At 40.0% G+C, this 12895-nt stretch overlaps 2 protein-coding genes across 4 annotated transcripts in view; both read right to left on the bottom strand.

Annotated features, from left to right (window-relative positions):
• The window catches only part of LOC311145935 (BTB/POZ domain-containing protein 9-like), a 33836-nt gene extending 30917 nt beyond the window's left edge, over positions 1-2919 (bottom strand). For all 3 annotated transcript variants that reach the window (XM_084182333.1, XM_084182336.1, XM_084182335.1), the window contains exon 1: positions 2514-2919. The gene's annotated coding sequence lies outside the window, so the exon portion shown is untranslated. The remainder of the gene's footprint in view (positions 1-2513) is intronic.
• A 2595-nt stretch (positions 2920-5514) lies between these two features.
• On the bottom strand, positions 5515-10897 carry LOC311145599 (lactoylglutathione lyase-like). The gene is made up of 5 exons (XM_084181884.1): positions 10818-10897; positions 9191-9331; positions 7405-7472; positions 6908-6997; positions 5515-5956 (listed from the first exon to the last, which is right to left on the bottom strand). Exons 1-5 carry the CDS (start codon positions 10892-10894, stop codon positions 5865-5867), a joined length of 468 nt encoding a protein of 155 aa, XP_084038010.1. The 5' UTR covers positions 10895-10897; the 3' UTR covers positions 5515-5864.
• Between the last annotated feature and the right edge of the window lie 1998 nt (positions 10898-12895).

The raw sequence follows: 12895 nt of genomic DNA, 5'->3' as shown, positions 1-12895 counted from the left end.
TCTCTCTGAACTTTGTCACAACGCCTGCTTTTTTCCCGATCATTGAGGGCGCACCATCTGTAGCCAGGCTGACAGCGCGGGACCAGTCCACTCCGACCCTGTCCAGCGCGCCGACGAGTGCGGTAAAAATATCAGCTGCTGTCGTTGTATCTGTCATCGGCACCAACTCCACGAACTCCTCGGTGACGGTCAATGTGTCATCAACTCCGCGGATGAAAATGGCCAGTTGTGCAACATCTGTAATGTCCGTGCTTTCATCAATTGCAACCGAAAACGCAATAAATGACTTTACTTTTTGCTTCAACTGGCTGTCCAAATCCACTGAAAGATCGGAAATCCTGTCTGCAACTGTGTTTCTTGTCAGGCTGATATTTACAAAAGCCTGACGCTTTTCAGGGCACACAATCTCCGCTGCCTTCATCATGCATGTTTTTACAAATTCACCCTCACTAAATGGTTTTGAAGCCACTGCGATTTCATTAGCAATGAGGTAGCTAGCTTTCACTGCAGCGTCACTGATGTCTCGGCTGTGAGTAAACACAGACTTGACCTACTTGCTCTGCCCCGGTATAAACAGTTTGCTTGCTTAACACAATTGCTATTGCGCCATCCAGTGGACGCAATTGGAACAGCAGTTTATTTTATTGAAAAATTGCAGCGCATTTTTATACTTTACAAAATCATCTCGCGGGCCGGATTAAACCCGTTTGCGGGCCTGATCCGGCCCGTGGGCCGGACGTTTGACACCCCTGCCCTAACAGTTCCTCTCATTAATCACAGCTTGTTATGTTGACCAATTTATATCAGTACAGTACAAACCTATTATGTTTAATAATGAATGCTTTCTTATTAAGCTAACAGCACATCTAAAATAAGAGAATAATTTCCCACAGTAACAAGAGCGCATTCTTCTAGTGTAGGTCCATAATTGATTCGAAAAGGTTGTAGCCTACTCTATACCCATTTGAAGACAAAAAAAGCCCCCCACCACATCATTTGTGACCAAGTGTTCATCTGATTTGTGTCAAACAACTTTGCTGTCAGGCAATGTAGATACAATGACCAATGTATTTAACTACACTCAGCCCAATTGTAGTTAATATTAACGACCTAGCAAGATAGTGAGATATTAATGGTGTTTACCTAGCCAGGTAAGTGACTGAACGCTAACGATATTTAGCTAATGCAAATTTGAAGCAGGCTACTAGCTAACGTTTGCTAGCTAGCTAGCTATCCTCAATTACATTGATTGTGGGCTAACCAAGTTAGCAAATCACAAGGCAAACTGACAAGATAGCTAAAATAAACGTTATTTTCAAGATTATTTAGCCAGCTAGTTATTACACAAAATCATAACTACAAATCGATCACCAACTTACGGAAGTCCAGAGAAGGAATAAATAAATAAAAATTCCTTAGTTTTGTCGAGATCACGAAAACAATTTATTGTGATCACGACATAAACGTTGTTTTGTCAAGATCACGAGAAACTCTATAAATAGGAGTGGACGTATTAATGATAGATTGACAGTATGGCTGATGCGGCAGAGCCCATGGTGGATCAGCACATCCGTTTTTATTTTGAATAGGGATTAACCAAAGCAGAAATTGCATTCTGTCTGTCAATTATAGATGGCTTCCAGTTTTGGCTCCAATACATTCCAATTTTAAAGACATGTAAAAGTGTGGTTGCACTACTATTTTAAATGGATTGAATGTGGAATGTTCAGTGCAAGGAAAGTTAACATTGAGGTCTGTGGTTGCAGACTACCAATTCAAATTGACCAATGTTTACCAGACTACCAATAAAAGTTCATTTTAATCTCTTTAATAGTTTTAACAGGGAGGTTGGCCTGTCAAGATTAATATTCTGACGTTTAAGTGCAATGTGAGTTGTATTAGTCAGTATGTCAATGTAACTTTATTTATCTGTCAGTTTCCCTAGCTAATTCCCTACTTTTCACACTGACACAGTAATAAACCGCTCTAACGTCACAGGCTTCACTGTCATGATGCACAGTAGAGGTTGTGCGAGACAGATTTCTTCATCCCGCTCCCGCCTGCACCCGCTGTCGCAAGAACTGGTCCAAACCCAACCGCAGTCTCGCAATGTTATTTTAGGCGTATGTGACGCAACTCACTTGCCAGCCATGGTCCCAGCAATTTTGCTCCCTATCGGCAATATCAAATCCGCAAAAATAACTTCAGAGATAGGTTAAATTACCATAGTCTCACATGGTCCTTACATTGTATTACTGGGCTATGTCAGCCAATATGTTAGACATAGTTGGAGACTTGCACTTTCTCTCGAGTTATTTTTTATAGCCTACCTTTTAGGAGTGGGAAAATTTTCAGACGGAGAAATATAGGTGTGTATACATAGTCTATAGCCTACTCTATTTAATTGAGAACGCGCACCTGTTCTCGTAGGTGTTGCTACTGAACTGGAAGCAGCGAGAATGATGACAGCGACACTTGCTACGTTTTGCATAGTCCTATAGGATAAAGCCTACCTTTTAGGTGGACGATTTGCAGGCAGAGACAAATAAATGGGTAATCCATACTTATTGAAAATGGAAAGGCGCAATACTCGCTCACCATAGTAGCCTAACCTATGTGCGCGTTGTACCTTTTCCTTTTCAATCATGACAAAAAAATTTGATTGCACTTTGGTTGAGCGCCCGCCACTTTTTTTCATTATCAATATTTATTTATACACTGTAGTAAACTACAGTCTAATCATATTTAAGATAATTTCATATTCAACTGCCACGTGATTCTCCGCCCATGTAGACAGCCTACTCTATTTCAATGAGACCACACATACTATTCACACTTGAACTCTCACGCCCAACTAGGAGAGGTACTGCAGTTGAAGCAGCGAATTCTGTGTGTGAGTACTGCCAAAAAAAAGTGCTTTTAATACAATAGGTAGGCTAACGCATACAAAGCAGAAAGAGGACCGTTTCAAAAATAATCTGTGAGACAACAAAAAATATTTTCATCTCAAAATCGTCTGTCTGACTGCCCGCTCCCGACTGCAGCATGAAAAATGCAGACCGCGTCGCAATGATCTCTGTCGGGACCCGCAAGTCCCGCAGGCATCCAGCCCTCTAGTGCAGTCAGTACACAACACTATGCTCATCATGTCTTCGCAGGATCAGATGGTGACAGGGGTCCCCACAGGGTCAGACAGTCATGGAAGACCAGTATACGGAGCTCAATTTTGCAGTTTATTCAGTGAATGATACAAAGTTCCATCTTGAATTGATGGGTAGACCTACAGTAGCTACAGGACAGCAGTTTAAGCTTAAAGCTACAGTCTGGGATCTGGGCATTATGGTCATTTCAATAATTGAACCATTGATTATATTCTTGGATTATATCATGTATAAATGTACACCAAGGTAATTCTTTGTCATGCCTAATTTTAGGAGGATCAGATGGTGACAGAGGTCTCGGCAGTCAGGCATCCAGGGAAGACCAGTCTGTGACAGAGGTGAAGTGATTTTTTGCAGATAAACACTTTTCTCTCTGTCCAGCAAACACTGGACAAGCCAGATGCTATTTTAAGGCAGTCAGACAAACCTCCAAAGTTGATTTCCAAACTGTATCAAGTGTTGAGGCTTTTCCTGATGACACGAAACATGTAAAACAAAAATGTGAGGAAGACCTGGGAGACGCTATTGATGATGATACAGATATGTTAGAATGACCAGTCACGTTCATATCATCTCCGACATAAATTACTGCAGTTTAAGACCATCCATAGAATGTACCTAATGCCAGTTAAACAATCATGCACTCAGACATTGTATTATTCTGCTGGAGGTCTAAAGAACAAAACGGGACATATTTGCATATGTTGTGGTCTTGTGAAGGCTGGAAAAGAGTATCTCAGCATGTCTACAGATTCTCCCTTCTCCCTGTTTTTGTTTGGAAATGTTGCTACTGGAGACTTATCAGAAGAAACTGTGTAACCTAGCATTTATAGTGGCTAATAGATGCATTGCCATTAATTGGAAGGTTGTTTATCCCCCCACAATGTATGGAAGAACTGTTAAGTTATGTACAGTATCACTAGATTTGTTTTAAGATTAAGGGTATACTGTGAAACTTCCATAAGGTCTTTCTGGATGCCTTATATGGAATACTGTATGACAAAAGGAGTCTGTACTGAAAACATGCGCACGTCAGGGGAGGTACTGTACCTATTCAGACAATCCCTAGCTGCTGGGCTGCTCAGTCCTGGCCCTGGGGGTCTGCTGTACTGTTGTCGCTCTGGCCTTGGCCTAACACACCTGAAACCAATAATTAATGTTTCACTAAGATCCTAAAGCTGAGTGGGGTGTGTTGGGGCGCTACAGGGCCGTGGACCCCTAGGGGCAGGACTGGGTGACCCAGCTATATTGAGTGCAAGTAAAAAGAGCTCTACAGTACTATTAGGCATATGATATTAATTATATGGAGGGTGTACTAGAATCTGAGAATAGAAAGATTCAGAACTTTTGTGAAACAGCACAGTTGAAAAAATATGGCAATGGTGTTCAGAGATAGATGGGAGGGGTTGAGTGGAGCTGAAGGATGGGACTAAAAACAAACAAAAGATAACTTCTGTAAAATGTATATATAAGCTGGAAGTAGAAGCCTCAGTGTTGTTGTCCATTAGTTTAATCCAATTAGGGGAGAATATATATATTTACAAAGAAATATGGGGGATTGGAAATGATGCAGACAATTACATTGATGTAAGCCACAATCTGCAATATTAAAGCTGTCACTTCTAAAACCAAAGTTGCGCCCGTTAGTTATATCAACACGCTTTGGTAAATTGGCATCGGATCACTTGACTATAATGTTGCATATACATTATTAATCTTACAAAATCAAAGTTAAAAGCATCTAGGCCTGTGTTAATTGCCCAATTTAGGCATATTTTAACATGTTATTGCACTCCAAATGGATATTTGAAATAACATGATGTAGGTTAATTAAATAATCGAAATAAATTTGATAATTTATTAGCCTGTGGTTATAGGGCGGCAGTTAGCCTAGCGGTTATAGTGTTGGGCCAGTAACCGAAAGGTCACTGGTTCGAATACCGAACTGTCAAGGTGAAAATTCTGTCAATGTGTCCTTGAGCAAGGCACATAACCCTAATTTGCTCCAGAGTAAAATGTCTCTTCTCAGCACTCACAACCAACTTTTCTACTCTGAGACTCTTTGTGGATACAGCCCCTGGGCCCGGTTTCCCAAAAGCATCTTAAGGCGAAGTTCATCGTTAGAACCATAGGATCCTATGGTTGTAACAATTAACTTAGCCTTAAGATGCTTTTGGGAAACCGGGCCCAGGACTAGTAAAACCGAAAAGACAGGTTTGTTGATTGTATAAGTCTGCAGAAAAGGTAGACTCCACAATATGACATCTTCATTAGACAGCATGGTGGTGGCATCCACAGCAGAAATCCAATCTGCCAAGACTACCACTAAATTAAAGAAAAAGACAACAGTAACTGTAGCTTTGAACAGTGGCATTTAGCTTTACTGCACATTAGAAGGTTAAGTTAGGCGTCGCTGAAGACAAACAAAATGTCAGCCGAACCTATGCTAGGCCATTAAACTCAATGAGAAATCAAACCCTAGTTCTTTACGATTGTCCCTTTGCCCAATGCCGGGCTGCATTTCATTGCCACGAGCTCTCATGACAATAGAAAAGTGAGCCTTGTCCTTCTGTCCCCGTCACTGCTACTCCCATAAGTATCCTTTGTGGAACTGGGTTGGTTTTCCTAAATTGTTGGCAAAATCTACATCCCAAATGACGCCACGGCACTGTATCCCGTCGGGAAGGAACCCTTGTTGCCTCTTTAAGAGGTGATGGAGACCATGTTGTTGGGGCTGAGAATCTCGATCCAGTAGCCATCAGGGTCCTGTACAAATGCTAGCCCCTTCATTTTACCTGAGAGAAGAGCAGAGTAGAGGGCGATAGAGGGGTAAAGAGAGAGAAGAGAATGGAGTAGTGTAGAAGACAACACCATGAGATAATATGATCAGGAGCATTTCTATGTCAGGATACACATTGGAGCAAGAGTAGAATAAACATCCAAAGAGCACACGAGCTGAATGAAAATATTTCCAGAGGAAGAAATATCCTAAATGAACTAATTGTTGCATCTAAGAAAAGTTATTTATAGAATAATTGCATTGTCCATTTACTTTATTGAATTTACAATAAATAACTTTTCTTGTAAGCTCCAGTAAATGACATTGTCTTTCTCTGCCTAGTTTCACACATAAATAACCATAAAAACACAAGGCTGATGGATTTCCCTGTGACTGAAGCGATACACATTAAAAAGGTGTTAGTCATACCCGCCAACAGTAACACCTGGGCCACGTTCAGCAAGGCACAACGTTTTGAACTTTGATATGTCATGTAGAACAAACATGCCTCTCTGACATGTTGAATAAGAAATCACGTGCCCTCAATGTGGCCATGAAGTGGTAATGTTATTGACCAAAACTGCCTCCAAGTGCCTCCATTGATTTCACATAAAAGTATCTATCATGTTGCCAATTTAAATAAGACAGTTCTAGTAATGTTTACATGTAGCCCAATCTGATGTTTTAACTACCTGACATGACAGAGTATGACTGTACAGAGAACTCTAGACAAATATAAAATGACACTTAAATGGTGATTCCCTCACCTGTTTGGCAACATGCTAAGCTATGAACACTAACACCATTGAGAATACCAGCAGCTTAGCTAGCACAACAATCCTCAAGAGTTTTTGTTTATGCATCTGGCATAAATATCTTTCAATGAAACCAAGCAAATGTTTCACACACACCCGGATATTGCTTACAAAAAAGCCAAGGATGAGTAGTACTGTGGGGCTACTCTTACCATCATCGGGCTTCTTGACAAAGGTGACTGCTTGCTCTTCAAACAGCTTGCAGGCAGCATAGACGTCAGGCACCGCAATTCCAATGTGCCCTATGATGAGTGAGAGAGAACATAAGACATTGCTGACTAACTAGTTTACGTCACTTATGCGGTTATTCAATCAACTCAATTCAACGACTTTCATAAATACCCCCAGCTGTTCTCCAAGTCTTGAACAAAGACTTTATCCATTGGGATGAATAACAAGCCAAAACATATATAAATGGCAGGGTGGGTAACAAGGAAGCTTGCAGATATAATGCTTTATAACTTTTTATAAGCATGCATGGGCCTTTAAAGTTTAATGTCTTACAGATATACAATAAGAAAAAAGTGGGTCAAACATGTCAATGTGAAGTCTTACAATGCATTATAACTGACAAATAATGGATTATTCCAGCAGACTTTATGTAAAGCGGGGGATGATTACTGAGCTTCAGTGTAGAGTACAGACTCACCAAAGCCACGAGGGTCCGAGTTGCCGTTGTGGTAAGACTGGCTATCATCACTCTCAGAGCCCCAGTTACTAGGAGGCACAGAAAAAATAATTCAATACAACTTTATTGATCAATTACAGGAATGTAAGAACACAAAAATAAATGACATTTTAATGTGGCATGAACACAACCCGTCAAGACATGTATCTGATTGTCAAACAAATAACTTCAAAAAGTAGGCATGTTCGTCCATTCCAAAATAATTCCAGCATCCAAACTGCATGTCTACTCACGCCATTTGATGAATGGAAATAGACATCTGTTACAAAATAGACATGTGTGTCTGGCTGACAAATTGACATTTTTTGTAGCCTGATAAGTTGGGACACCTGAAAGGGGGCTGAAACTGTCCCGGGAAAAACAGTATGGTCACCCTAAACACACAAGGTCAATTTATTACGCTAGGCTACAATGTGTATTACCGTGAACTTCAAATAGGCCTACCGGTAGCCAGTGTATTTTTTAAATTAAGTGGGTAAACTAATTGCCGCTCACGGTGAAAAAGTAACACTCCCTATGCTTTAAAAAAAAAAAAATGTTTAAAGGGTGGGTAAATTTAAACACGAACATGCAGAATAGGTAGCCTACATTCAATATGATACATGAGTTGAATCAAAGCATGTTTTACACCCTCGTTCATGAGTTGTCCATAATTAATGAGTTAATGCTTGGAGTCTTCACAGATCGTGTGACATAACACTACATTTCTTTCCTTATATTAATGACAGTGTCATTTGTCATTATTAAGCATTTAGCAATTTAATTAGAACATTGAACTTAAACCCTGTACGAATCAGATATCTTGGAGATCACGGAAAAAGCACTGTAAGTGTAACTATACCTACGTAACAATACATTATGTTTTGCCGTAAAAACAGTTCTCATGGGCACACAAATCCAAAATAATGTATGCCATTGTAAAATTGAATGCTTCTAACTGAAAGAGTCAACTATTGGCCTACTGTCATTAACGTATACTTGTTGGATGGATTGGATGCGCATTGGTGTCTAGCTGTAGGCTAGTTGTCTAGTAATATTGTCAATAATTATCAGGTAATCCAGTAAAACAATTTTTTTACCCGCGCGCACCTGAAAAACAAAGCAATGAGCGCTATAAACAGCTGACTTAAAAAAGCAAACAATGATAAATCAACAGATGCATCTAATACATTGGAATGAAGGCCATTTTTTATCAAGGATGCATAGCAAATGAGGAAAATCTATGCGAAGGAGCTCAGCTGAGGCAAAATATTCAGCACTACTGAATGGACAGTGCCACCACATACATAAATGGTTTAAACCATAACAGAGGTGGGGGTGTTCATTTCATTTTCATATTTACCACTGCATTTTAAACAAATAGGATAAATGGTTAAATTGGCATTATTTAGAGACCCCTCAAAGTTGGACTTTTGTTGCATTTAGGGGAGCCAACGTCTCATTCAGGGGAGCTGAGCCCCCCTGGCTCCTCCGTAATTCGCACCATGCCAGCACTAACAAAACCATTTCAAGGAATCAACTTATGATTGTCTTCGTTCTGAACCGCGATCATCAGCCTGTGGTATTTTTATGGTTCGTGGTTCTTTGCTAAAATGAAACCCTGCCCTGCACATCCTGTAGTACCTCTCTAGGACTGGAGTAAGAGTCCCCTATCATAAACCTTCTGATCATGCCCAAGCCTCTTGTGAATAGTGAGGAGTGCTTTTGCGATTTAATGCCTATCGCCCAAAATCCAAAGCGGCCTTACTGGGTGAGCTCAATGGTGGCTCGTCTGGAGAAGGTCCAGGCCGTTCTTTCTTTCACGTCGCCAGGGATCTCCTTCTTGTCCTCGTAACCCAGGAAGTAAAGGGAGAAGCGCATGGAGGGGAAGTCAAACTTTTGCAGTAACCTGAGGGAAGAGACAAAAGGTACCCATGTTGAATGACTGCATTTGAGGAGAAAAGAGCACTATATATTGGAAAATGACAGACTGAGCAAAATAAATGTTGCTAAGTATCTGCTCTATACTGATGCGTCAGGAGGATTGTAGTGTTTTACCATTTGCTTATTGTCAGCGTGGGTGCCAGTAGGTAGCCTCATGAACCAGCCTGACAGCTGCGCTCAATACGTGTTGAGCTCAGAGTTCAGGCTGGTTTCAGGGTTATGCCATTTGTTTAACCTCTTAAGGATCTGACCCTTTTTTTCAATTTTTGCCTAAAATGACATACCCAAATCTAACTGCCTGTAGCTCAGGACCTGAAGCAAGGATATGCATATTCTTGATACCATTTGAAAGGAAACACTTTGAAGTTTGTGGAAATGTGAAATTAATGTAGGAGAATATAACACATTAGATCTGGTAAAAGATAATACAAACAAAAAAACATGCATTTAATTTTTTTTGTTCCATCATCTGTGAAATGCAAGAGAAAGGCCACAATATAATATTGCAGTTTAGGCGCAATTTAGATTTTGGCCACTAGATGGAAGCAGTGTATGTGCAAAGTTTGTATCAAGTCTGCCCAAACGTGCCGAATTGGTCAATTGATACATTTTCAAGTACATTACTATAGAGAACATACAAAAATGATATGGTAATACAAAATGTAAGTTTACACACTCCCAGTAATGTAATACATGATGGATCATTAGCTTATACACTAACTTTCACACATCTAGATGGCCGGGCAGGGTGGGTGTGGAGCCAGAGACTCCATAAAAATGGATTTTGTCAAACAAAACTATGCTACATTTAATCTCTGGGACCCTTAGGATGACAAATCAGAGCAAGATTACTGAATGTAAGTACATTATTTACCTTCAGAGGTGAATGTATCAAACCAGTTGCTGTGATAAATGTTTTGTTGTGCACTCTCCTCAAACAATAGCATGGTATTTCTTCACTGTAATAGCTACTGTAAATTGGACAGTGCAGTTAGATTAACAAGAATGTAAGCTTTCTGCCCATATAAAGACATGTCTATGTCCTGGAAAGTTTGCTGTTACTTACAACAGTCATGCTAATCACATTAGCGCACGTTAGCTCAACCGTCCCGTATACGGGACACCGATCCCGTAGAGGTTAATGCTTTAACCAACTTGTCATCGTCATTCCAAGACCAATGTAGCATTGCTGAGTGCAGGACCAGTCAGGTACCAAAGCTAGTTTATCGTAGCATTTTGCCCAAAATAACTCACTTTATTAAGTAATTGTTTACTAAATAAGTGCCTCCAGCTCGTTCTATTTTTATAACTGTTCGTCCTAAATCAATATACTTTGGCTTTTACATAAAATTCATCTAGTTAACATTTTATTTGAGAGAGCAGAGGTACTGTATTTCTTGTGATCCAATGACCAGACACATAACATTGGTGGGGATATGGTTGGCACTCACGTCATTCCCATGATCCGGGTATAGAAGTCCAGGGATTTCACCGGATCCTTCACCCTCAGCATGGTCTGCTGCATCATGAAATCCTGGAACACCACAGAATTCACAATTCTATGAATTATTCCCAATTCTAGGACTCATGTTTCACCTCAAAAAGAAGTGAGCATTGAAAAACAGGTACATCTGTAAATGAATTTACATCGTTTGTCAGTTCCACCTAGTAGGCTATTTGTAGGAATCCTCCAATCAGAGGGCAGATATTGGTCTGCTATTCCAAAGTATTTAGGAAAACATGGCTGTGCTGAGGCAAGAGAAAAAAACAACTCCCATGTTGAATTGAAATGTTGACCATTCACCTCTCATATGTTGCTCCACTACAATATTTTGTAATGATACGTTAATACAGACATACTGTGTTCAGATTCTCATGTTTAACTGCCACAAATGTAATTGATTTAGCATGCTAACTGCAACCCATGCTAAGTCAATGGGACAAACAGGCTAATTCGCTAGCTAGCCAGCCATGTAGATTGTACATTTTAGTTTTAGATTGTCTTTTGTATGTTTAACTAGCTTGCTAGCTTTACACTTCCTTGTTTAGAATTGTGAAGTAAAACGTTTTCTAAATCTAGATATCCTTTTGTCTGCATTGCCATTGACTTGACTGGCAGTAGGTAGAGTGGATGCCCAGGGCAGCAGTAAGACCTCTGTTGCTTGTCTGTTAGGTAATACATTCCAGTACAGATGTGGCAGGCAACAACAAGCTATAGGCGATTAGTAAATAAATGGGGACATTTAGTTAAGTTAATTTATGCGTCATATGAAATCTATTATTCATGTCCATGTGCTAATTGCTCAAGTGTCTCATATCCCATTCAGTTGCCAGCAACATTGCCTAAAAAATGTCCAATGTATCAAGGCCTTGAGAGCTGGTCTCTCCTCCGTTCTAGCAAGACACACACAGTACACACGCCACACTCACTGCCACTCCACGAACCCAAAGGCTCTTATGAGAGCCACCTAATAAATTAAAATAAATGTGTGTGTCGGGAGGGGGCTGTCAAAACTTTTGACGAAAGAATGGTCAAAACATCTCCTCCAGGAGGCGATCCTGCAATGTTCTGATCCACAGGTGGGAACTCTAACCATTACACTGGATCCCGTTCTCAACACTGACTTCGACAGACCATTTAAAAATCTGGAAGCATTCGTTCCAAATTGATTTAGTTAATTCACTCAGTAGTGATTGCACGTTTATTTATTTTGCTTGGTTAAAATACAATAGTCTAAAACAGTTGATTTGTTGAAAACTGACTCATTTAATCGTGCAGTTAACCAAGTTGGCAAGCATTTTTTTATTTTGACTACACGCTGCTGCAACATGATCTCATTATTTCGTATTATTCTGTAAGTATATCCAATGTAAACCCAAAATACTCCTTTTAGTATGATATGTTACGTGTCGTATGGTACGCTACCGGTCATAAGTTTTAGAACACCTACTCACTCCTTCAAGGGTTTCTTTATTTTTACTATTTTCTACATTGTAGAATAATAGTGAAGACATCAAAACTATGAAATAACACATGGAATCATGTAGTGTTCAAAAAATCTAAATATATTTTATTTGAGATTCTTCAAATAGCCACCCTTTGCCTTGACAGCTTTGCACACTCTTGGCATTCTCTCAACCAGCTTCATGAGGTAGTCACCTGGAATGCATTTCAATTAACAGGTGTGCCTTCTTCAAAGTTAATTTGTGGAACTTAATGCGTTTGAGCCAATCAGTTGTGTTGTGACAAGGTAGGGGGGGTATACAGAAGATTGTCTTTTACCAAATAGGGCTAAGTCCATATTATGGCAAGAACAGCTCAAATAAGCAAATAGAAACAGTCCATCATTACTTTAAGACATGAAGGTCAGTCAATACGGAAAATGTCATGAACTTTGAAAGTTTCTTCAAGTGTAGTCGCAAAAACCATCAAGCGCTATGATGAAACTGGCTCTCACGAGGACCGCCACAGGAAAGGAAGACCCAGAGTTCTCTGCTGCAGAGGATAAATTCATTAGAGTTACCAGCC

Source organism: Coregonus lavaretus (assembly GCF_964263955.1).
Source record: "Coregonus lavaretus genome assembly, chromosome: 18".
In the NCBI taxonomy this organism is placed as follows: Eukaryota; Metazoa; Chordata; class Actinopteri; order Salmoniformes; family Salmonidae; genus Coregonus; species Coregonus lavaretus.
The sequence above is the reverse complement of the archived record's forward strand: the minus strand, read 5'-3'. Positions and strand labels throughout refer to the sequence as shown.

Excerpts from the sequence above, each read along its gene's own strand:
- LOC311145599 (XM_084181884.1), bottom strand. The coding sequence starts at position 10,894 with ATGATGCAGCAGACCATGCTGAGGGTGAAGGATCCGGTGAAATCCCTG. Across the intron at positions 6,998-7,404 it reads CTCGGACCCTCGTGGCTTTG|GGCACATTGGAATTGCGGTG; the intron begins GTGAGTCTGTAC and ends CACTCATCATAG. Across the intron at positions 5,957-6,907 it reads TGTCAAGAAGCCCGATGATG|GTAAAATGAAGGGGCTAGCA; the intron begins GTAAGAGTAGCC and ends CTCTTCTCTCAG.